General features: G+C 42.4%; 1 protein-coding gene and 1 long non-coding RNA gene across 3 annotated transcripts in view; one reads left to right on the top strand and one right to left on the bottom strand.

Annotated features, from left to right (window-relative positions):
• Positions 1-8,755: 8,755 nt before the first annotated feature.
• Positions 8,756-17,222, bottom strand: LOC112982385 (uncharacterized). The gene is made up of 4 exons (XR_003258963.2): positions 16,289-17,222; positions 14,941-15,153; positions 10,290-10,336; positions 8,756-9,622 (listed from the first exon to the last, which is right to left on the bottom strand). It is a non-coding gene; the product is annotated as an uncharacterized LOC112982385 (long non-coding RNA).
• Positions 17,223-17,953: 731 nt separating this feature from the next.
• Positions 17,954-21,843, top strand: part of CALCR (calcitonin receptor) — a 175,946-nt gene continuing 172,056 nt past the window's right edge. The window contains exon 1 of one of the 2 annotated variants that reach the window (XM_064506080.1): positions 17,954-18,150. In XM_064506080.1, coding sequence (XP_064362150.1) covers positions 18,146-18,150 — 5 coding nt within the window. In that variant the 5' untranslated portion in view covers positions 17,954-18,145. The remainder of the gene's footprint in view (positions 18,151-21,843) is intronic. The other variant, XM_026098786.2, reaches the window with a different exon arrangement.

The raw sequence follows: 21,843 nt of genomic DNA, 5'->3' as shown, positions 1-21,843 counted from the left end.
GTAAGAGTGCTTTTAAAAGGATAACTAGGGAATGAGAAAATGATTTTGAGTTTTCTGAGTGTTTCTTCAATGTCTCATTTTTAACCAATGGAGTGGTTTTGGAGTGGTCTCCAACAGCAGATACTGATGCCACAGGTATTAGTTCTGAAGACGGTCTTTTACTGCTGTGGCACAGGTTTTCAATTTAGCCTCCCAAGCATTTGCTAGATTTGGAGACAACTCTTGCAGAAAACATGACAATGAAGGAGAAAGTCCCCAGAGACATTTCCAAGGGCTCTAGGGGACTGAGGCCATTGCTGAAGTATCAAATTACCTTATACAATACCCTTTGAAGCTGGTGGAGAGGTGTGAGTTTACCAAGGGGAAGAAAGCAAGCAGAGAGGGAAAGGGTTAAGCAACTTAATGCACATCTTCCGAAGACAACTGCCCAAATTAATTCACTTCACACTCCAAAGGCTGAACTGTAATGAGAGAATCTGAAATGATTTACACCAAGTGCCTATTTATTTAGACATGCACCTGTGGCAGTTCACAGGCGTTGCCTGCTTTCTGCTCTTGCCGCAGCATCCTCAGGGCTGTCATGGCCTCACACACTATTCTGCCTTCTGGATGGGGGAGCAGGACCGACATGTGTCCCTGCAGCACAGGGACCTCTAATCCTACAGCTGACAATAAGCTACCACCTCTGCATAGTTATACTGTGGGCTACAAATGTTGTGTTAGTGCATGGAGTTTTCCAATATTTGTATAAAAGAGAGTGACTAGATGACCAGCCAGTTAGGATGCCACCTCAAGCCTGTCTCCAATTATTTTTCACAACAGATCACAGAAAACAAGGACTGAAAGGAATCTGGAGAAGTGCCCCAGCTCATCGCTCTGCCTAACAGAGGAGCCACAGCTGTGGCTGTCCAAGGGCTGCAGTCCATAATGAACATTCATGGCTCATCTGGACCAAGGATCTGCTGAAAATGTCTATGCCTCCTTTGTGGCCTGCATGCTTTGCTTTATTTTGCTTGGAAAACAGGTGAGGGAAAAGGAAGAGGAGGATGATTATTTTTCCCTGAGATGGAGTCAGGACACAGGAAAGGCTCACATCCAGATCTAGGAGCTCAGAAACACTCCTGTGTCCCGCAGTTTAGACCATTTTAGACTTCATAACCAAATCTTCAGAATGTCCAGTCAGAGAGACTTGACATCTCCACAGGCAATCTATTCCTCTGCTTTACCCTGCTTACTGTCAAAAAATATTTCTTGATATCTATCTTTAAATCTCTGTTACTTAAATTTAAGACTATGGCATCTTTTATCTTACCAGCAGCAAGTAAGTGGTTATAATTTACTTTCCTTTTTGCACCTACCTTATATTTGAAGGTCCTTTTTTTTTTCTCAGTCTTTTTTAGACTAAAGAAATTTCCTGAAGTCTTTCTTCTTAATGTACTTTTGTTCAGCCATTGATTATTCTTACAGGTCTTTGCTGGTCTCTTTGCATCTGACCATTGTTTGATGGTTGCATGGTCTTCAAAAAGAAGCAGCTGCCTCATTAAATGCTATAGTCATGGTTCACCTTCTTTTCTGTCTGGTTATGACATTTGAAAGCTAAATGACCATGGAAACAAGATAATTCCTCACTATACTTAGCTGCCTATAGAGGGCCAGGCAGTGTCTTCTTACTCTTTGCAGAAAGGTTTGAATCATTTTTTTCTTAATGAAACCTGCTTTGAGTTAGAACAGAAAATATTATACATTTTAGGGGGTTTATTCAAAAGGTCAACTCCTCTGCCCAAATCCATCTGACAGCGACATACTTGACAACCAGTACTGTAAACTAGAAAATTCTTTGATTTATTTTCACTACAATGAAAAATGGCCATATGCCTCTGAATATTTTAATAGGAAATTTTAAAAATCAAGGCCATTCTTAGCCATGTAATAGGCTTTCAAGCAAATTTCACTCTTTAAAACTTCCAATGCAATTTCTACAAGAAAACTACATTCTTTCAAAGTTATATCATATGAGTCTCATATCTTTGCTAATGATCTGGGAATTCATTGTTTTCATAGTACATCATACTCCATGAAAATCTCTTATTACCCCAAATCTCTGGTCATTTTCATTAAATCAGAATAGCTATTCAGGCACAGCATTTTCCCAGTCCCCTACATAATCATCACTTAACCAGATCTCTCCTCAGGCCTGAACTCTGGACATCAGCCAACAGCTGGCATACAACAGCATAACTGCACATTTGAGACACTGTATGTGCCTGTTTTCATCCAATTTTCATAAAAAGCTTTTTCTGTGAAGGTTTTTCCCTTAGTTAACTGTCCTTAAAATTTACTCTTGTCCATTCTTTGTACTGCCTGGATCCCTCTGGGTCCTCTTGGTCTAAATAAGGGTGGCCATTTTAACCTGTTATATTCAGCATTGAAAAGATTCCAAAGCGAGTCGAAACCCTTCTTTCCTGGGGCAGATGCTTGGGAGGTATTGCTGACTGAAGGCCGGGAACCATTGCCTCTCCTCTGGGCATGATCCACAGTGTTCTCCCAGTGTGGAGGAAGCAATCCAAAGGGAGCAGCTCCACGGCGCCAGCAGGAAGCACCTGATTGCCCGGATCTCGTGTCTGAGAGGCAGCAGCTCCTGCTGAGCTCCTGTAGGCATCCTGAATGCAGCCGCTTTCTCCCCCGAGAGTGGGAAAATAGGCCTAAATTCAAATAGAGGGGGTATAGAATATTGTGTGTCAGTCTGCACGTGGATCGTGCAGACAGGAAAGTATCAGTTGTGCAGATTCAGTGAGTGAATCTACCCTCTCGTTTATACTGGTGCAAATTAGACAGAACTCCTTTGAAGTTAATAGCAAAACACCTATATAAAACATCAATATAAGGCATACAGACTGACCCTGGTGAAATAACTCCTGAATCCTATCAGCAAAAGCCAAGACAGAGTGATACCCATCAGCACTGAGGAGAAAAGAGAGGTAGCAGAGAGGCTTTCTCAGCTGATGCATTCTGAGATGCTACAAGGGGCAGAGCAAGATCCTTACATAGAATTTTGTGGGGATTTCTGTTTTTCTGCAACCATGGGCTGCAAAGATGTTTCAGCTTCATTCAGTTTTGCATATGCTTTGCCTGAAAGCATGCATGTAGAGCACATTGACTAATTTTTATTTGGAATCACCAGATTTACCCTTTATGACAAAAACTCTCTGAACTACCCAGCATTTTCCACAGAAATTTCTCCTATAATGGCAAAACTTCCTGTAAGAGCTACATCAGCTGCCAGATTATGACAATGTTAGAACAAGACAAATCTATATTTATGAACCATAAAAAACAAATGCTACAGAGCTAATTTTGAGAACCAGGGCACAAGGGGGAAAGAGGAAGGGAGAGAGCACATCCTGAAGTTGAAGGAGGTACAAAATGCCTATATTTGGGGCTTGAAATGCAAGAAGAGTTGGGAGACCTCTAGAGGCAAATTCATGCCAGGCTGATTTAAGAGTCCCTTAGGTTGTCCCTCCACAATTTAGGGTGTGCTCCCTGGTGGTTTCCACCCTGACTGGTTCACAGCAGGACACAGAGTAGTTGTGGTTCAGAAGTCAGAAATCATCTTCATGAAGGGAAAAAGCTTTTGGCCCATAAACAACTAAGCTTCTCTGTTTTAATTCCTAACTTTCCCAAGAGCATCTCCTACATTGCTAGCACACTCCTTATTTCTTTCTGACCTCAAGCATCTCCAAAGGACATTAGGAGGGGAGTAGGACATAAAGAGAACCAGAAACAAAAGAATTCAAATCCAATGACAAAGACATGTTAGAGGCGTCTTATATGAATGGTGATGAAAATGAAAGATGATGGGTCTTTCAACCTGTGAATGCCAAATTGGAAAAAAATAAACTTTTTTTTAAAAAAAATTTACCAAATCCTATCAATGATCTCTTACTGCAGGTCTGGATTAAGATCTTCAGAATGGCAAGCCAAAGCTGATGAGAAAATGAGGAGGCAGCTACCACTTTCAGTGTATTCAATGAGAAACAGCCTTTAACCAGCTAATGTGTAAATATAAAAGAATGGGATGATTTCTAAATCATTGCTTACTGGAGATCTGATTAAGTGTTACAGGGAAATGCACCCAGATACTCAGATTCCACAGTCCTGAGCCTTCTGCTGAAAGGAGTGGTACTCCCTTTTCTTCCAAGAGCGTAAAACCTTTAGGAGGAAGAAGCATATCCAGGGTGTGAGATTCATGGGTTAGGTTCTTACCTCTTTCTGGGAACTTTCAAACCCGTATCTCCCATCTCTTTCATTATCTGCTCAAGAATCATTAAATCAGGAAGCAACCTAATTCCTAGAATAGCAGGCAGTGATGGGAAAACTGGCTTTCTTGTCCTTGTTCTAAGGAATAAATGGCATTTTAAAATGTATCAGTCATTTACAGAAGCAACAATACATTTCCAGGCAATAATAACTACAGGGAGCAGAACCTAGAAAGAACCTGATTTTTGAAGCAATTTGCTTTTCAGAGCACTCGATACATTCACTGTCCAGCTACAATCTGCTATAATTGCAGACAGTATCGCAATTAATGCTCAGACTTTCAGCTAATCAGATCCCAGATGTTTTATGAAAATGTGGAACAGCCCATTAATGGCCAGCATGCAAAATGCTGTTTAAGTAGTTTGCTAAGCATTATCTAGTAACTCCCTGACAGCAGCAAGGAGAGTATGTCATTCTCCAGAGGCGACAGAAAAACATCTTTAATAGGAATTTAAATGCTGCGAAATTTGGCAGTGTGGAGTAAAAGAGACTGGTTTTATAAACAGAAGATAGATATTCTCCCAAATTTGGCAACAGAGGAGGTAAAGATCCTTTCAGGAAAAAAATGAAAAAATGATAAAGGAGATAAATACTTGTAAAAAGTATATTCGGTGTTCTAAAGTTAAAGTTGCCCAGAGAACCATACACATTTCTAAACTTTGAGGCACCTGACCATATGCAATAATGTCATAATATTTGACTCCAGTTTGCTATATAAATACTCTATACCCTGTGTCCTGCTAGTGAAGTAGCGATGATGAGCAACAGGGAGGAAGATTTCTGGTGTTTTGAGCCCAGGGCTGGAGAGCTGGGGAGTCCCAAGAAGTGACTGAGTGCACTGAGCCTGGGCAGGCTTCTGCACTGAGGCAGGTGGCAAGAGAGATGGACTACAAGCAGGAACGCATAAAGGGAGACCTTGACCTGAGCACGGGGTAGGTCTGAAGCCAAGATGGCAAAGTGACCCAAAGCAAGAGTTCTTCCAGGCTCCGAGGGGGCTGCTGCAGTTTGGTTAGCTCCAGGAGGCAGTGAATGCTGCTAGACTGCAAAGAGGGACTAGAGGAAAGCACCCAACCTTCAGGGACACAACTGGCCCTGAGGAGCTTTTTGTTTAATGTCTCACCCAGAGCATCAATATTTACCCTACTTGAAGGGGAAGCCTATTTTACTTCAGCCTTTTTTGACCTAGCAAAAAGGTAGTAGAGATTGGAAGCCTTTTGGTGTCATTTGGGCATCTGTAACTCAAGAAGGGAGAAGACAGTGTTTTCCCAAGGTGCTAGCAGAGTCAGGTCCTGCCACACTCTGAAACACATGAGTCTCAGATACAGGTGACAGTCATCCCCTGCTGTTGAAAAATCAAAAGAGTAAAGCAGACACAACATTATCAGGAACTTTGTAGAACCCCGGGTAGCAAAATAACTAGGACAACAAGGAAGGCAAACTCTGTTCTCCATTGCAGCACCACTGTGGCCATGAGCATTGAATGAGAAAGAGTGAAGAAGCAGCATGGAAAAGGGAGAGCAGAGAAAGCTAATGTACATCCAGGATGGAGCACACACAGGCACTGTAGGCATGCCCAGTCTGCTTAGCACACAGCCAGTGAGAAAGGATAGAATGTGCTTGCTTCAGATGATATCTTCAGTGAATTTGCTGCTAATTTATTAAAATCCTCTCTGTAGCATGCAAGAATGGAGGTTCTTCCCATTCTTCCATGGAGTTTTATAGTTTATTCAAGATTAATTCTTTTTTTCAGAAGGACAAGTAAATCTCTGACATCTGTGCAGATCATAAGTTTCAATTCCTTCCTCCAAACCAGGAGAAACTCCTGTCCTGTTCTCTGGGCAACTTTAACTTTAGACCACCGGATGTGCTTTTTACAGTGATTTATCTCCTTTTTGTTTCTCTTTTTTCTTTTTCTTTTTTTTTCCTGAAACAATCCTTACCTCCTCTGTTGCCAAATTTGGGAGAATATCTGTCTTCCATTTGTAAAACTAGTCTGCCCAGGACAGGAGTTCTGATCAGTGAAACAGTCACAATAGCTGAACACTACCAAATCAATATACTTTTCCCAGGAGCATAATTTTAACTGAAACTCTTTCCCAGCTGCCCAGAAAACTCAGCTTAAGGCAAAGCTGAATAGGTACTTAGCTAGCAAGGAAAGTGTCAACACAAATAATTAAGGAATAGCAAAGGAGTTGTGATTTGAAAGCATGGTGTGAATACAGAGTGTGTTATCAGCTCCATCTATAAAAACCTTTTAGATGCCATTAACATGAAAAGCAAAACTGTGGTCTTAGTCATGAGTGTACTAATACAACATGAAATTGAATAAACCGGCTTTTAAAAATCTATCAGGTAGCATGGCTTGTAAGAGGAACATGTTAGAAGAGTGCTAGGAGCATTATCCAGGATTCGACTCTACTGTTAAAGAGGGAGTTTACAAGTATAACATCTGTCATCAAAATGGAGAAAAGGAGGAAGAGAATAAGACAGAACAGAAGAGAAAACATACTATAAATAAGCAAAGAATAACGATCTGTAGCTAGAAATCCCACTATGAAAAGCAAGAAAAAAACCAAAATGGATCCTTTATTCTGAAGCTTGTCTAACTTACACAGCTTTTATACAAGCATAGATGGTAGTAATTTGCACATGAACACAGAACAGAAATGAAGTGCTCTGTCACCGAAGCCAACGAGACACCTACAAAGAGAACCTGGTAGACAGGAAACTACAGCAGAAATTCACCACCTCACGAATCCAGGCTAGAGACTTAGTGACAGCTTTAGTGCAGTGAGTGCCTTTGTGCCAGGTGACGTACTGTGCTTTGAAAACGGAGAGAACTATCTTGCCTTTTGCATGGTCTAAATGAGTCTTAGGGGAAATCACTGTGTCTAAAGTAAGAAGTGAATATTCAGCACAATAGCTACTTCAAAGGAACTTCCCTGCAAGACAGGCCCAGTCAGATTCCAGGCATCATCACACATCATCAAGTTTCTTAGAAATAAAGAAAAAAAAAAGTGTTTTGATTTTATCCCAAAGTTATGAAGTAGCAAAATGATGACTAATGAGTTGACTCTGTTCCAAGTGAAGTCAGTGTTAGTTTGGGCATGGGCTTCAGGTGAATCAGGACTGGAGATGGGTTACATAGCTTAGTTTAACATCTAGCAGTAAGTTACAAAAATCATCACTGATACAATCGCCAAGTTCTACTATATTAAGGAATAAAAGCATCATTTAATTCAATGAAATAAATTTTCACCCAGGACTAGCTCCATATGAATTTTCAAAAATGTTCATTATATTTTGGAATATATACTTCTAAAGAAATACGGTGCTGTAAAACATCATGGAAATCTGCATTTTGTTAAAGATGGCTGGCTGAGGCACTGTGAACTGTATTTTTCTTGATTCATTCAGAAATACAGATACCTGGAATAATCAATACATTCCAAAAACTTGAAAAGAAAGCAAGTCCTGGTGGACTTTGTACTACAAAAGAATACCTACAAAATGTCTAAATTCCACCAGCCTAGAACTTGGGAGGAGAGGCAAGAAGAAGATTTCTCTTCCCCCCACTCTTCCTTTTCAATGAGTTATCAGTATTTGTTTCCTACATCTCTTCTTTCTGTTGCATGTTAGCTAGTAAAGCACACATTCAGTTAGTCTGAAAGCTCACCAATGAGTTGGTAAGATATGTCCGGTTTCATACAAAGATCTTCAACCGGCTTTATTCGTCACCCATTTCCTAGAATATAGCAATATCAGCACTCTAAAACACAGTACAGTTCCTGCTCAGCATTTCCATATACCTCGGTTCTTTCCTCTGTACAGACTTAATGGATTAAAAGGAACAACAGAAGTTATGTTCTTGACTTACTGTTCTCAGTAGGGCACCCAAATCTATTTTTAGGTAACTAAATAAAAGTGCCCTGTTTTTCAGAGGTTATTTACCAGTGATGTTAATTGTCATCTTTTACTAAGATATCTTAATTAGACAGTTTTGTTTTGCTCCACTAGACTGATGGTTATAATGTTTTGGGGCACTTTCTTTCTGCAGAACACTCACTGGTAACGGTTGGTGGGTCAAAAGATAATCTCCTGCCCTGACGGTTGTGAATTCAGAGAAAAAGTTCCTTTCCCGCAGTCCATAGAAATGGTCCCCCTATACAAACCTCCAATATCTGGATTTTGGTATCATCTGAACCGAGCACATTTTTACAGTAAAACGATTCATCTTGATATAATGACACTCCTCCGGATACAAAGATCTCTTGCTGCTTGATAATAACTACTAAAAAGCAAATGATAATCCCATAAAGTATGTTCCACAGTCTGCCCTCCTAAACATTTCTGCATTCTAAATCTTATCCCGCAAAGAAATCAAAATGTAAAGCAAAAGCAGCAAAAAGTGTAGAGTCCTTCACTTTACAAGGAAAAGCTTTATTGAATCTATAAGTGAACAGCTGAAAGAACATCCCATCAACAGCTTATAGGCTGTGTTGGAAAGTAAGATGAATTTACGGCAACAAGATCAGCCCACTGAAAATCATGGGCGTATTGTTACTAAATAAGATACATGATACTGATGATGTGTGGCTAAAGTTATTCTGGGAAGAGGAGAACTATACAAGGGAATGTATATATATGCAAGGGATTGGAAGGAACTTTTACATTCATTTTCGGGTCTTTAGAAGGAATTGGGTCATCTGAAGTATATATCACATACCATCTGATACTCTTTTCATTGTAAATAACAATACCGTTAGAAAGAACCAAAATCATAAATGCTTCAGCTTTTCTTTCTGGTTTAATAATTATGGAAATAAAGTAGTATTAAGTACTTTATTTGGATATTAAAAGTTATTGACTAATTTCCAACTCAGCTTCTAAGGCTCAGATCTTGCAGAGATGTGGTTAGCCAATTTCCATGTCTCAGCAAGATTCATTAATGCTGAAATCTTTCTAAGTAAACCACTAGCCTGCAAACAGATACAAGTAAATGGAATTCAGTGAGGTTCCATTCAAATAGATGATGTTCACGTGCACAAAGGATCAGGATTTGTATTGGATTTATATATATTCAGACTGATCATGTTAAATGTGGTCCTTGGAATTCACCACGTTCAGAAAGACAACATGAAGACTATAACTTTTGAATTCATACTGTGTCCTCAGACTGGGAGCAGAAATTTTAAGCACAGCTCTCTCAAATTTTCTGTGATTTGCAGCCCTCTTTGAGTACCCAGCCATCATGGACTACATTTAGTTACAGTTCAGCTGGTGAGATTTAACTGGACAACTGTTCCTGGAAAAAAAAAATCAAATAATGGATCAATAATATTGCTGTATGTATTCATCTATATACATCTATATACATATATACATCTATAAAGATGTAGTTCTGTATATGTGTACGCCTGAGTGGTGTGAAGAGAGGTGAGAGCCACTGGCATACTTGCTGTCTGAATATGAATGATTTTCACACTGCTTTGTAAAATTGCAAGTTAAGTGACAGGCATTGGGCTGTGACCAACTTGAAAAGATGGACCTTGTTAAATCCCTATGAGGTGAAGCATAACTCATAACAGTGCTGAGAAACATGCTTTATTTTTATTTTTAGTACATGGCTGCAAACAGCAACAGTTGAGAAGAGATTTCAGTTTTAAAAATCCATCCAGACCCATCTTACAGTAAGTTATGGCAGAAGATTTATTTTCCAATTGCAATTTATTGGCTGAACAAAATAGAGATGTGTTATTTAAGTAAAAAAAATTGTATTTTTCAAACTTAATGGTATCTGAAAAAAAAAAGAATGTTTTTGCCAATTTCTTTAAGAGCTGAGGTCCAGAACTCAAATAGAAAAGACGTTGTGGGCCAAGACTAAAATGCATTGGCAAACCTCTGATTGAAAACTTCCAACTCTCTTGCTTCTCAATACATGGCAATAGCTGAAATGATTGTTTTGGACTTACCAGGGTGAAAGCTCCTGCATCTCCTCCATTTCCAGTATTTTTTTTTCCTTTGGAATAAAAACATGTTCAAAAATGTAACACCAAGGATTATCTAAGATAAGACTAATGGCAAAAAGCTTATGATGGTAAGAAGAACTAAGAAGAGGGTTGTGGCACAAAGAGATAAAATACATCTAGAAAGGGACTAGAAAAAGCAACAGAGAAAACGAGGTTCCTCTCTTTACATTTTAACAACTGGGAGCTCTAGAACCAGATACTTCTGCCCACTGTGTCTCTGCATCTCCTTTAACTGGCTGAAGAAGGACCGACCTTACAGTGCTTTCTCAGAAATACAGGACTGACGTAGAAGCTTTGTATGTGATTTCACTTATGAATCATAAGGAAGGGAGATGCAATTAAGGTAGACCTCAGAGGCACAGTGAGGGCTGCATACCAAGTGAATCATTAGGTTCAGATGAAGGTGAGTAAGAATTTTGCACTCAGACATTTCCCTCAAGACTTTTATTCTGTGATTTGCACCATCTCTGAGCATCTGACCCTCAGTGACTACATTTAGCTTCTGTTAACAGTTTGGCTGGCGAGATTTAAATGGGCAGCTGTTAATGGAAAACAAGCATCAAAGACAGTGAAACAACAGCATGCTGGAATAAATGTGTGTGTGTGCATGTATGTACGCCAAGTGGTGTGAAGAGATATGAGAGAATAACACTGCAAACAAGAAGGTGAACCTTTAAGTTATAGGAATCAATACTAGGAGCAGATACATCTTGTCTCTGGAGTGCTTTCCTGTTAGTTCTCTTCTCCAAGCTAATGTTAGTCCATATCACATGCAATCCCTTATATGTCCTGTCATTAGATCCTAAACTTAAGTCCTTTGAAATGCAAATATTCTCATTCTACTGTCTTTAACATGTGCTGTATATTTACAGACCTACTCAGAAATGACATTATGCTTCACATCCCTTACAGAAAGGTTAAATATAAAGGTAGTAAATGATCTTCTTATGCTAAGCAAATTCACATGAGTTATAATTATGATGTTGGATGCGATGCTGCAAATTAGTCCCTATTCCACAGATCTTACAAACTGAAGAAGAAAAGACTATGAGGGAAGACACAGGTATCTGTTCAGAAGCATTTGAACCTTTGCCCTTTCTACTCAGCTCATCTGTTAATATTGTATAAAGATGTTTTTGCAACACACACAAACAGCAGAATACAGAAGTGATTTGGATTCCTGTTGTGAAAAGAAAAGCAAACTAAACTCAAAATTAATTCTTTAGAAATAGCTGCATCTCAGTTTAAGCAGTTGATTAGAGATAGGTCCACAAACTACTAGCCCATAAGATGTAAGATCTCCAGCTATGAATGGTACAGCTGACTCCCATGTAATTTAAATTTATGCTCAAGTAGCCCTGAAGTTCACAGCTAGATATAAGTGATGCTGATTCATTTCTACTGCCTACATTAGAAGGCCTAGCCAGAGAGACAAGTTACCAATCTGAAATGAATTCTGCCAATTTCACCTTACTTAACACTTCAAAAAATATGCTGTGAATACTTGAACAATATGATCAATAGCATTTGTAGGTGACCCATGTCTCAAATCGTTAAAAACAGTTGTTTGGAGGCAAGGAAAGAATCCAGAGGATTTCTTTTCTAATATTTATTTGTGATAACGATATAAATCATTGCTGTGGCACAAAGGTAGCTGAAACATTTTCCTGCTTTCCTATGCTATGAGCACACAGCAGAATAAAGATGTGAGGTAAAATTCACCAGTGTTCACAGAACCAACATAAGCCAAAGCACTAATTTAGTTTTACTTAAAACTTATTTTGAGGACATAAGTAAGGCCTGAATGATGCACAGGCCCTGGGCCATTCTTACAAAGATATGAAACTTTACCTCTATAAAAGTACTTGGATGTATTTAGGTATTAATAGATAGATTCTTGCATTGTCTGTAACTCCAGATAACATGAAGTTTCTCATATGAAAAACACATTAATGAAGCAATGAATGTAAAGGTTATGCTAATAGGGCTTTGCAAGTATGTTTGATTTATGAAACATGCCTGCCAGTGGTTTGTGTAAATTTCATAGTGCTCTTGCAGTAATTTCCAAAGAAGATTTCTGTAACCTATAATATTTATTGATTTATATACTGTACATGCAGTAGTGAAGACATTTCTAGCTGCTGTCAGTGTATCTAGTTCCCCTGAAAGGCTCTTTTTGTGATGCTTGGCTCGGGTTGTCTCCAGAGCCCAGGCACACCTACTCACCGGCTAGAGTGGCCCAGACTATGAGCTCCCGCAGTGTGGCTGGAAAATACCTGCTGATTCTGAGGCAATCAGATACTCACTCTCTGGAAACTGTCCCATTGCCTAGGTTTTCATTATCCTGTTTGCTTTCTTATTTCTTATTTCGCTTCTTCCTCTGCACAGAGCAAGCAAACCATGCTCTGTTTCCGCCACCAATGAAAGCATATATTACTATCTAGTAAATTAAAAGAGTCTCTTCTACATGGAAAACTGAATAGAGTATAAATACTAATAAATTAAATTTCTACATTAGGGAATCTATTCATTTTTTCCTTGTCCTGTGAAAACATGCATACAACTAATGTTCTTGTCCTTTCCATTTCCTTTTTTTTTTTTTTTTTTTTTACTTCTGTGTTTCCTAATTACTGATTGAAGAGATTTGCCTCCAAACCAGATCTTTCTCTTTCAGAGGCATTTTTCTCTTTTTGCTTTCATTTCAAAACTGTTTTGGCAATCCTCTAGGAGTGTCCCGACATATGAATTGAAGAATCAATACTTTGATAAAGTAATTAAGATAAATTAAAACCAGACATTCAAGTAAGGAGGAGAATGTAATTACCCATGTTCTACTGTACATTAAAAAGCTGGTTGAAATAAATCTATCATGTCATAAGGCAATTTGTACATCATTTTAATGAGATGTTTGGTGTTGGATAAACACATAAACCTTGAATTTTGAATTTCTAAAAGTAAGGCTAACATAAAATTAATCCATTAATTTTGAAACAGATTACCTTAAAAAACAGTTACTTGGAAGACTCGATGGCTTCTGGGATTAGTCATAAAACACGCACCATATTCCCATCACTAGGCTGTTACTTGCGACCCAGATAAGGTCTCCTCCTGATACTTCCACAAGGCTGTTTCCCAATTATGCCATTTCTTTCCTCAGAATATTTCTAAAAATCAATGCTTTTGCATGTCTAAATAGTTAGAGGAATTGTCCAGACATGTATTCCTTTCCATTTCTCATATCCTTTATTCTAACTTTCTCTTGGTTTCTCTAACACCAGTTAACTTTATCACATCTCCAGAAATGCTGTTCCCAATACCTTTTTTCTCCATCCTTGTTACTTTACTGTGGAGAATCAGAGCTTCAAGACAGATGTGGTTTCACAGAGGCTACACTGGCAGCAGAAATAATATGCAAGCTATAGTATAGCCAGAATAAAGCATTACCCATGCACAGTGGTTCTGATATTTCAAGAACAGACATTTGGCTCAATGTGACAGTGCAATGCATATGAAAAACTAACAATATTTTGCTGTATGGGAAGTTGTTTAACATAATACAGAGTTTCAAATACACAGGAGGCTGACAATTGTTATTGTCTCTCTACTTGCTGAGAGAAGAAAGATATGGGGAAATGTATCTTTAAAGACACCTTGTATTACATTATGCAGTGGCTCATCTTACCCTGTGCTAAACTGTTAGAATTGACAGTCTAAGTGGTGCGATGTATCAGAGCCCTGGACTTCCGAATAACTCACACACTGTGCCTCATTTTGATTATCTCTATTCTCCTTTTCTGATTTTACGCCTCCGTTCATCAAATGTACTCATATGCCTGCCTGTAACAACTTTGCTAATTAAGTTTGTCTCTTCGGGCACAGCACCGTTCTGTCCCCTTAATAACGCCAGTCTGAGCTGTCTGTATGCCTCCCAGCCATCTGAGCATCTCGACCCTCTCCCTGATAGTGCCCTCCATGCTTAGAGTGGACTTCTTCAACTGGCAGTAGCTTCATGAAGCTGATAACTTGTCGTTCTTCAAATTCCTAATTCCAGAGTGACCTTTTTTCTCAAAATGAAAATAAGTTATCCAGAAGCTACCCTGGCTGTGCCAAATGCACGGCCTGAATGGCAGCTATATTGACCACACACATTTCCCTCTCACAGGACATATTTGCAGGCAGGCACAGTCAGGAAGCCTGCGTTGCTGCTGAGAGTGCTGTAACTATTCTCAGAGTTTTCAATCCAGTCAGTTCTAGCAGCGCAAAGCCACGATTACAAAGCCACATTTAAACTGCTTAAATATTCTCATGGAAGACCTCATGGGTCTGATTTAACTTGTACTCAAGGTAATGAGAAATTCCCCATTCTCTTCACCCCAAACTGGATTACGCCAAATTTATTATTATCATCTTTGTTTAAATGTTGTCTCCTACTCCTTCCATTTTGTCTTCCAAATCAAGAATGTAGCCCATAATAAAATTAACCATGTACGATCTGCTTATCGAAGGGTACAGCATGCTTATGTGGTCTTCCGGAGATAGCTCAAAGCTCACCCTTCTTATGCTCCAAGCCAACTAGATGTGAACAAATCCTTACCTGAAGGCACTAAGCTGCAGATAATCCCTGTGTGGCACACCATGCCACTTAAGGAAGATATACAGACCATGAGCGGAAATTGTGTGCCTCCAAACAGCTTGCAATGCAGGCCTCTTCACACTAGATTGTGGAAATACAGCTATCCACAGCCTCATGTGAAAAGTTTGTGGGTTCGGCTGGGAACCGCTTTGATTTTCATTTCAAATTCTGCACCTGAAAAATAAAATCAGAGCAGTGTGAAAGAGTACTGTTATAACTCCTGAGCATAAATAGAAAGAAATAAACTATCAAGATGCAGTTAATAATAGATTTCCAATGATTATTTATGGGTCTGGTCAGCATTGCACATGCGTGCCAAATAGTGACTATTCATGCCCAGTGGGCACAATGGAATTGCCTACAGCAGAACAGACCAGATCAGAAATTGTTGCTTCTGTGTGCAAAGTAATGGTTAACAAAAGGGAGTTTATGTAAATTTTAAAAAAAAGAAGTAGAGAGTAGAAGAAGTAGAAAAGCTATTTCCAGATTATGGGATGACAGATTCATACTTCAGCAGATGTACAGTACTCAGTAAGAAAAGAGAGCAACATAAAATCTGTTTTCAAATAAGTATAAAAACAGTCATTAAGAATGCGACGTTTTCCAACCATAGAAGGAAAACTATTAGCCAGACAACACAAAAAAAATGAGATGGATCCACTGTGGAAAAAGCCTTTGGTAAGAAATCAGTTGTTTGCCTTCAACCATTGAGAAAAGTATGTAGTCCAGCTGCTTTCTGTATCTTTTAAAGCAATCTGTACTTAGTTCATTACCCACCCCCCTACCTCTAAAACCATTGAAAAGAGAAAATATTCCAGGCTACCAGGTATAGGAAAATTTTTCCTCTGTGAGCTTGTTGTTACAGTGAAAGGAAGGAGAAATCTCCTGCTCTCTCTAGTCTTCAGCTCACGGTTTTGCTTCAGTACTTGAACAGTTCTTCCTACACAGACATCTCCAGCATGTAAAACTGACTTAACCGAGCTCACCTAAGGGCAGCTGGGCATGACTCCTGGTGGTCCATAGGGGTGCTGTGCAATAGTTCCAGAATGAATGAAAACCTCCCCTAACTTCACTGTTTCTGCCTGAGAAAGATCCCAACAGTGAAGTAATCATGGCATTATGAGATCCCATAAAGGCAGCTCCCACTGATTATCCTTGCTGTCTCCACAAGAAAAGTGTGAAACCTATGGTGAAAGTTTAAATCAAGGGATGATGGTTTAGATCAGTATTCCCTGAGCATCTCACCACTGTAAGTCTCTCCCCCACACAGCAAGGACAGATTTCTCCGACGGTACTATCTAGAGCTAACCTTTCATACAGTTGCTGGAAAACATGGCAATGGGTTCCTCCTTCATGGAAACGGCAGTGTGTTCTCAGCCCAGTGCCTCCTTCTCAGTGCTAAGTTCCCTTGCTTCTCTCTCTCCCTCACTCCTCAGCACGGCTCCTAGCTATGTGGAAGCAGGTAGAAAGGCAGTCTGCCGCGTTTGCATGCAGATTTCTAGCAGGACAGGCTGAATTTTGCTGCAGGCTGTATGAGAAAGTGAGTAACAGAGTTTAGCAGTTTTAAAAATTGGGAAGCACAGAACGCCTTTTCCAAGAAAAGCATTTGAGAACCACTGCAATAGGAGCTAACTTTCCCTTCAGAAATAAGTCAGAAGATTTAAAAGCAGATGTCAAAGCTCCTTTTATTTGATAGCAGAAACGTCCTTCATGCAGGGAGACAAAAGAGTAAAGCTATTCTTAGCCGAGTGGCGCTACCTTTTTAGCAAGCTTGTTTGCTTCCTGACTCCATCTGCTGGGAAGACACCCTACTACCTGCTCTCTGCACTGCCACATTTGGAAGAAGTGCAGAGGTGAATCACCATGCTTCCTCTCAGTCTCTCTTACTGTGGCTCGGCGGGTATTTAAATATTAGGCAGCCTGGAATAGTTAAAACAGAGAAGTCCCCCCGGAATACTTCATGCACAATCGCTAGGTGCTGTCTTGCAAAGCGGGTGTTACTGGGTCAGTTCCTCCCTCTGGTTTTCCATATAGCAGGGGAATGTTCTTCCAGGGAGGCTAGAGGCTGTCCTCAGCCTTTTTGTTTGAAAAGCTTACATAACTTTTGGAGCAGAAACTGGAATTTAGATGTCTTTGCTGGCCGGTGGATGTTGTAGCCGCTGCTCGTTCTTCCTCTCTGGCGCAGGGAACGGAGAGAGTTAGTTCGCGCAAACGGCAGCAGGCAGCGCGGGCAGCGAGACCGCCCTCCCCCGAGCGCGGCGGGCGCGGGACGCGCCCCGCAGCCCGGCGGGGCTCCGCGCCCCGCTCCGCGCCCCGCTCCGCTCTGCTCCGCCGATGGCGGCGCCTCCCTGCCTTTGCCCCTCCGAAAGATGCCCGCAGTGGAGCCAGCCCGCCGGGCTCAGGTTAGAGGAACTTCCCTGTGCGCCGCGAAGGGGCAGCGCGGGTGGCTGCGCCGGGCCGGCCCCTCCGCGCTGCCCCGCGGAGCCGCCGCGGAGGGCAGCCGGGCGCCGCGGGCCGGGCCGGGCCGGGCCGGGCGCCCCCTCCGCGCAGGACGGGCCAGCAGCCCCCGCCCCACGCGCGCAGCCGGCGCGCCCGGCCGCGGGGCCCGAGCTGCGCCGCCGCCCCGGCGCGGAGCGGGCACGGTCCCGCTGCCCGGCAAGGCGGCGTCCCCAGGCGGCGGCCGCGCGCCACAGCCCGGCCCGGCAGCCCGCGCTGCCCCCGGGGGGCGCCGGCTGCCGCCCGGCGGGGCCGCGGGAGGCGGGCGCGGGGGAGGCGCCGCCGCCGGGCGCGCTCCGCCGCCCCGCACCGGCGTCGGCGCGCAGCCCCGGCGGGGAGCGGCGCGGCGCGGGGCGGGCTGGGCACGCCGCAGCCGAGGCGGGCGAGCGGAGGCAGACGCCTCCCGAGGCGCATCCCCTCCGGCGGCGCTCGGCCCGCCCGCCGCCGGGCGCCGGCACCCGCCGCGCCCCGGAGCAGCCCCGGCGGCGCTCCGGCCCCGGGCCGGCGTTTCGGGAGCCGCCGTGCCACGCTGCCGGCCGCGGACTGACCGACCGACCGGCCGGCCGACCGACGGGAGTGCGGGCTGGGCGCGTCGCGGAGCCGAGGCGCTGCCGAGGTGGCCCGAGGCGACGGGAGGCTGCGAGAGGCGCCGCGCCGCCGCCCGGGAGCGATGCTGTAAGTCCCGGCAACTTCGCCGGCTGCCCTCAGCCCGCCGCCCCGGGGCGGGCTCCGGCCGGGGGCAGCGGCTGCGGGACCCCTCTGCGGGGAGAGAGGGGGCTGCTGCGGGGAGCAGAGCCTGTCTCCCTGCGTCGCAAAAGGAAGAAAAAAGGGGAGGGGGGAGGTGTAGGAGGTGTCGCAGGAGCCCCAGGTGCAGAGTGCCCGCTGTGGCCCCCTCGGAAGAGCCGGGGGTGCCGGCCCCGGTGCGCGGCGCTGCCCTCCCGCGTGGCCGGGCGCGAGTGGGCAGGAGCCGCCCCCGCCGCGGGCCGGGGCGCTGCGCGGGGACTGCGCGGGTGCGCGGCGCCCCGCGGGGCCGGCTGCCGTGCCCCGGCTGGCTGCCAAGGGGTTAAGTTGCGGAAGGGCGAAGGGGAATTATGAATTCTCGAGTTTTATGTTAGCTTTTGCGCTGAGGAGCAGGTCGCTTCCAATACGGTGTAAATTACAGACAGTAGCAGTTCTCCATCCTGGAAGTACAGGGCATTTAAACGACACCCGAGTCATTAGTCAGTGTTTCTCATTCCTGTCATACGATTTCCATGTTATTTTCTAGCTGCTGAACTGATATCTGTGTTTCCTTTGTCATTTGACACTGCAAATGTAAAAGCATTATTAGGTTTCAGAATATTGGCATTGATGACAATACATTGATGTGTGAGACTGTTTACTTTATGTGTCCAATTGCAATAGAAATGCCTGCCAATTTTGTCTTTAAAATGCTATATTGATTTCATTCTTGTGGGCTTCTTGAAAAGGTTAAGGTAGTTGATAATTTGTAAAGAAAAGAGAAAAACTTCTGTTTTATTTCAGTTACAGGATGTCAATTGTAACTGAAACAATGGACGAAAAAGTCATTGATAAGAGTAAATAGAAAGACGTGTATCCTGAGACCTCTTGAAGTCGATATCTTCAATATCTAACAAATGCCTTTCTGCCATGCTTTTAAGTTCACCAGCTATAATTTCCACTTCTTAAGGGTAGTACAGTACATGATATTCTTCCCAGGGCTGTGCTCTTTCCCTCTTACAAGAGAGTTAAACAATCTGAGTAAAAGGAGTTTAGAATGAATTAATCAAGTCAGTGCATCAAAATGCATTCGTCTTTTTGTTGGTACTGAGGCAAATAAAGCTTTTGCTTCTCCTTCTTTGAAGAGTGTTCATAGGACAGTATCCAGGACCCCTGTGTTCGTAGGACACTGTTTGGGTGGAGAACCTGTGTGTTTGGTCACTGGAAGGGACCTTGCACTTCTGGAGGGCTGAAAGAGTATCAGTGCTGGCCAGGGTGAGGTTTCTCTGTCGCCAGCAGCTCCAGCTGCAGGTGATACTTAGCTGAAGAGGGAATTTAATTCATCACTCAGAATCCTAAGCATAAGTGTGAAGTAGGTAAATTAAATACAGGAGAGTTAATATTTCCTTTTGATTTTTTCAGACATCTGACAACCTTTAGCAGTAGGTAATCTCTGCTAAGTTACCTTTGTGATGCCTACTGTAGCTGTCATATACTGGCTGATATGGAATTATTCTGAATGTTTCAGAACTCAGCTATAGGCAGTAAAATACACTAACTTTGTAAATCTTGAGTAAAACTTGGCAAGATCAATGGCAAAATCCCAATTAACACCTCCAAAGACTGGGTTTCACCTCACGTCTTCATTATCATTTTATGGCTCAGTGCCAGCCAACTTTGGTTAGAAATTCAAGTGGCAAAGTTTAAAATGTGGGTAGCGATGTCGCATACAACAACTCTCTGTAACAGTGCTTTATAATTTGAAGGAATACCCAGACAGGTGTTAATATATTAAAAAACACACTATATAATAAATTGTATTGTGCTTTGGAAAAGAACAGGCTATTCAGATTTGCCTTATACTTAGATTTTTGTGGATACGTTCATCAGAATGGATCATAAAAAAGTCAGATTGCTGTTTGGGTATGTACCATACTTTAACAGAGGTATTCAGACTGTGTTGGGAAATATCATCAAAATATGTTGATACTGTAAATATGTTAAATTTTTGACTTATAAAAATGTCTGCAACAATAGAGCTTTCTTACAGTTTAGTTCTCTACAGCTCATAAGCTTTTATGTGAGATGAAGTAACAGAAGCATCTTTTCCAAAGAACTTGTTGAAATACTGCTGCATAATATTTTTGTAAGAATAAGTTTATTAAACTGAGTGAATACAGTTTAACAAAATTTTCGCCTCATGTCTACAACAGAATGGTTTTGAAAGCATCTGAAAAAGTTGAAAATTTTCATCAAAGGTGAAAACGATGATCTACAGAATGTTTTGCAGATTTTTTTTGCTTCCAGCTCTCCTCCCAGATCAAAGTAGAGTGGAACAATGCTTAAAAGCTAGCCATTTAGTGTTATATGTTTATTTAATATGTATATCTATGGTCCTGTAGGAAGCTAAATAGGCATTTGCTTATATACAAGTCCTGTTATATAATAATACCACCATGAACAAAATAGCTGCTATTAATTCCATTAATGTTGTATAAGCAAAAATGGAAGAAGAAAAAGCATATCATGGTTTAGAGTTCCTGAAAATCATTAGATAGAAGAAAGACTTTTCTGTATTTATTTTTAAAATGATGTATGCAAATTCAGATTTTGAGAACATGAATGACTGAATCTTGTCAAGTGAGCTACACTTGCCTGAAACCGTGATAGCAAGTAACATGAAATTCAGTTCTGAAAATGCCCATCAGTCTCATATGTTAGTAAGCTGGGGAGCTCATTTTTATTCAATTCCGATGACTCAGGTTTGAGGTCCTAACTCTGTTGGCATTGAAGTCAATATTGAAGCTCTTATTAATGCTAGCGCAGCTCATGCCTGAGCCTTTCCAGGGCGATGTGGTTGTGTGCTGAGCACTTTCAGCCACTGCTGCTGTGTTGCCGTGGCATGCAGCCCGGTCCCTGCCTGGCAGGACGAGCACCCACTAGGACTCACCCCTTTGAAACATCCACAGTTGAAATAGCCAAGAGGCACCAAAATGCCCTGCCGAAGGCCGTGCAGGAGGGCAGCAGATGACCTAGGTCTGAAAGACGAGCGCTCTGTACTTAGCGAGGGTACACTGAGCACCTTTTAACAGGATTGAGCATTAATTGATCCTTCGATGAAGGCAGGGAGGAATGAATGACTAGCCCCTGAGGTTGCATGTTATTTCCCTCTGATCTTGTTTACTTCAGCATGAACGTCAATGTTTACTTGTAATAGCCTGCCAAGTAACAGCATATAATTACATATTGTTTGCTCTGTGCTGCTTTTTGGTCTTTACACCCACTTTCCCTTTTGTCATTGCTTTTAGTCATTTCGCTGTGCAGGAAGGGGTGGGTCTGCCTGCTGGAGGCCTCTGTCACAGCGGTGTAAGACACGTGCCGGGAGTGCGAGACGTGGCCCGGGCCTGAGGAGCGCAGCGCTGGTGTCGGGGCGGCTGCTGCGCATATGCGACGGCACTGCTCCGAGTACCTGAAATAACTGCTCCCGAGCTAGCCCTGGGCTCTCTGCATGGCACCCCATTGTAGAGGCGGTGTTTTGCTTGCTACTTGCTAAAATACAGATGTTGTAACGGGTAGTTCGGATGCATAGGAAGCCTAGCTATGAATCTCCTTAAAATGTAATTTGTATTCTTCTGGAGCACCTGTGAA

This window comes from Dromaius novaehollandiae, chromosome 2, assembly GCF_036370855.1.
Source record: "Dromaius novaehollandiae isolate bDroNov1 chromosome 2, bDroNov1.hap1, whole genome shotgun sequence".
In the NCBI taxonomy this organism is placed as follows: Eukaryota; Metazoa; Chordata; class Aves; order Casuariiformes; family Dromaiidae; genus Dromaius; species Dromaius novaehollandiae.
Note: the sequence above shows the minus strand (reverse complement) of the source record. Positions and strands in the feature narration are given on the sequence as shown.